The sequence below is a fragment of the Nicotiana tabacum genome, chromosome 18, assembly GCF_000715075.1.
Source record: "Nicotiana tabacum cultivar K326 chromosome 18, ASM71507v2, whole genome shotgun sequence".
Classification (NCBI taxonomy): domain Eukaryota; kingdom Viridiplantae; phylum Streptophyta; class Magnoliopsida; order Solanales; family Solanaceae; genus Nicotiana; species Nicotiana tabacum.
Window position 1 is genome coordinate 57,626,469 of NC_134097.1, and position 3,189 is coordinate 57,629,657.

At 32.8% G+C, this 3,189-nt stretch overlaps 1 protein-coding gene across 1 annotated transcript; it reads left to right on the forward strand.

Annotated features, from left to right (window-relative positions):
• The first annotated feature begins 641 nt into the window (after window positions 1-641).
• On the forward strand, window positions 642-2,526 carry LOC107783468 (cyclin-D5-3-like). The gene is made up of 4 exons (XM_016604440.2): window positions 642-1,152; window positions 1,249-1,627; window positions 1,722-1,855; window positions 1,942-2,526. Exons 1-4 carry the CDS (start codon window positions 946-948, stop codon window positions 2,056-2,058), a joined length of 837 nt encoding a protein of 278 aa, XP_016459926.2. The 5' UTR covers window positions 642-945; the 3' UTR covers window positions 2,059-2,526.
• Window positions 2,527-3,189: the final 663 nt, after the last annotated feature.

Below are 3,189 nucleotides of genomic sequence, written 5' to 3' on the forward strand. Positions count from 1 at the left end.
ATTTTATTGTTCTTAGCTCACCTCGAGGCCCCCAAGAAAATTGAGCTCGAGGTCCTTATTGCTCTAGCAACATTGGTTTGGTTCATCAATTCCTCTTACTTGGACCTAATATTATGTATATTCACTAGTATTAGAATAAATCACATATCTTTAAAACCACAAATCATATTTAATTGTTACTCCCATTTTTCGAGATAAACACACGTATAAATTCAACCGTATCGTTTTACGGATAAAGACTTATAACAATATAAATATAAATAAAAATATATGAAACTTGCTTACTGGAATGTGATCAATATTGGAGATACGCACAAAAGAAAAGACATGTTTTTTAAAAGAATTTACTCTAACAAACAAGTTCTGAAAACTTAAAAATTAAATTTGTAAACTCTATTTTTACAAAATTTCAAACAAACGCATATGGCGGCTGACATGGTAGCTACTTGACTTGTCATTCGAAAATACTGAATTACTCTAACACCAGAAAGAAAAAGAGTCGTGTCCAATCACCAAAAGAATTACAGCAATAGAAATTGTCCACTAACATTCATCCCATTGGACCGTCCCTTCACGCGCCCATACTCTCATCTCCTTAATAGTTAAAACCCCTAATCTCCCTCACAACTGAATTTTCTCTTTCTCTCTCTAGTCAAACCTTACTCATTCAGCTTTGACTCAAAACTGCCACCACCATCTCCGCTGGCGTACTCGCCACCACGTACCGGCAAGTCTCTATATTCACGCCCACATCTCAAAATTTACACCGTTTTTGACGGTTATAAAATTATACAGCACACGTAAAATCAGAATATATAAATTGTACCCCGCAAATTTCTTTCCCCTCCTTATCTCATCACTACCATATTTATCCTAAAATTTCTGCTACTTGTATGCATTGTACACATGTAAACTAACCCCAAGTGGGCAAAAAAATGTTTTAAGATGGAAAATACATTTTCTTATTCCAGTCTTCTACGTGAAGAAGAACACACACTGATTATATCTGAAGAAAATGGTGATGAATATATACAAATGTTGATTGATAGAGAAATTGCCAGTTTTGGACTCCTAGGTCAAAACTCTTCACATGTTACCAATTTTGACTGGATTCAACAAGCTCGCTTGGCTGCAGTTCAGTATATTCTTAAAGTTAGTCCTAACAAAAACCCCCATTTATTTTATTTTTTTTGAATTTTCTTTCGATGTTTTTTATGACAATGTGAAATAAATGTTAATTTGATGCAGACAGGAGAATCATTTGGATTTAGATTCCAAACAGTTTATATAGCAGTGACATATTGTGACGGATTTCTTTCAAGAAGGTTTCTAGATGGTGAAAAACAGTGGGCAGTAAAGTTACTAGCAGTGGCATGTTTATCTTTGGCTGCAAAAATGGAGGAATGCAAAGTGCCAACATTAACAGAATATCCCAGTGAAGAATATATTTTTGAGAGCAGAGTGACTCAAAGAATGGAGCTCTTGGTACTTAATACACTGGAATGGAGAATGGGGTGTATCACTCCTTTTTATTTCATTAATTATTTTGTATCAAGATTTTGCAAAAATGATTCAAGGAAATGTGTGATTTCCAGTACTGTGGAAATCATCTTTGGTGCTCTCAGAGGTAATTTTGATTTCTCATTCAAAGTCTAGTTTTCTGATTTAGTCAATAGTGATTTTTTGTTTTTTGTTTTTTGTTTTACCATTTAATTAAGCAGATATAAAGTTAATGAGTGTGAGACCATCTGTACTAGCAGCAGCGGCTACATTACTGGTACTAAATAAAAGTTTGACCATGGAAGCTTTAGAGGTTGAAATAAATGTCTTACATTTGAATGGTATTCTTCAAATTGTGAGTCTCTGACCCTTTACTTTTTATTAGAATATCCCATTATTATATTGTTCAAATAACCTTTTCTTTTGTAACTGCTACTCCAGGATGATGTGTTTTCTTGCTATAATCAAATGTTATACCTTAACAAGGAAATATGTAAGTCACACAAGTGCTTAGTATCTCCTCAATTGTCACCAAATCAACTGCTGAGGAATTGGTAAATTAGAAAAATCTTCAGTTCCATCCAAAAGAAAGAGACTCACTTTCCTGGAGATTGACCAAATTGATGATAAACCCCAGCAGAAGCGTCAATGCACAAGTAATGTTGGCAAATAAAGCACAAGTTCAACTCCAATCAGTTGGGTTATTAGGGTCTCAACCGTTAAAGAAACATTAGTAGGAATTGTTGGTTTTAGTGTTTGTTGAATTTATTGTTTATTAATTTATTTTTGTTGTTTATTCATCTCTCAAGCTTACTAGGATAGTCTGTCTATCTTCAAATCAGAACGGGGTAATGTGTAGTTACAGCTCCCTCAGATTTTTTTTCCTTTCACTTGGGATGCTTTTATAATATAACAAGTGTCTTTTGAAGAAAGTGGAAAGCAATTTGGGGCTATGAGAGGATGAAAGTTTAGAACTGTTTGTGTGATTTGATGCATCTATGTCTCTTGTTGGCCAATAGCCATCAACAAGAAAAAGAAAAAGGTTTGTAGAATGCGATTGGATTTGTTTTGAATTTTTGGGACATTTAGCCTTTTTGAGGGTAGGGTCCTTGTGCTCTTTTTTCTCCATATGAAGCTTCGCCTAATGGGAAATCTTGAAAAGAGAAACTTAGGGCCCATTTGGCTATAAGAAATTATTCACTTTTTTTGAATTTTTTTTCTTTAATCAGAATCAGTGCTTATCCATGAAAACTTCAAATTTCACTTGAAGTTAAATTTCAGATTTTTTTTCGGAAATTTAAAAACTTCAAAAAGTTATTTTTCAAATTTTTTTCACTTCAAATCACTCACAAAAATTTAAAAATTACTCCAAATAGTATTCATGTTCAAACACAACTCTAATTTTAAAATACCATTTTTAATTTAAATTTTTTTTACTTTTTTTGGAATTTTAGAATTCTTAAGTCATTTTGTAGTGTAGTGAAAAGCAAAAGAATTTGTACTTTAATTTAACTTTATAGTAAGACATCTTTGTGTACTTCATTTTCCTTTTCTGAAGTGGACTGTTCTTTCCTTGATATATATTATGTGAAGGGGGGTACTACAAGATAGATGTCTATGTCTTTGTATGTTAGAGTTGCTTCCTTTTCACTCAAATTTACTGGACTATATGTATTTTCTTTTTCCCCA

Bases quoted from the DNA above. Each gene is read 5' to 3' on its own strand.
- LOC107783468 (XM_016604440.2), top strand. From the start codon at position 946: ATGGAAAATACATTTTCTTATTCCAGTCTTCTACGTGAAGAAGAACAC. The intron at 1,153-1,248 runs GTTAGTCCTAAC...AATTTGATGCAG, and splicing joins CAGTTCAGTATATTCTTAAA to ACAGGAGAATCATTTGGATT. The intron at 1,628-1,721 runs GTAATTTTGATT...TTAATTAAGCAG, and splicing joins CATCTTTGGTGCTCTCAGAG to ATATAAAGTTAATGAGTGTG.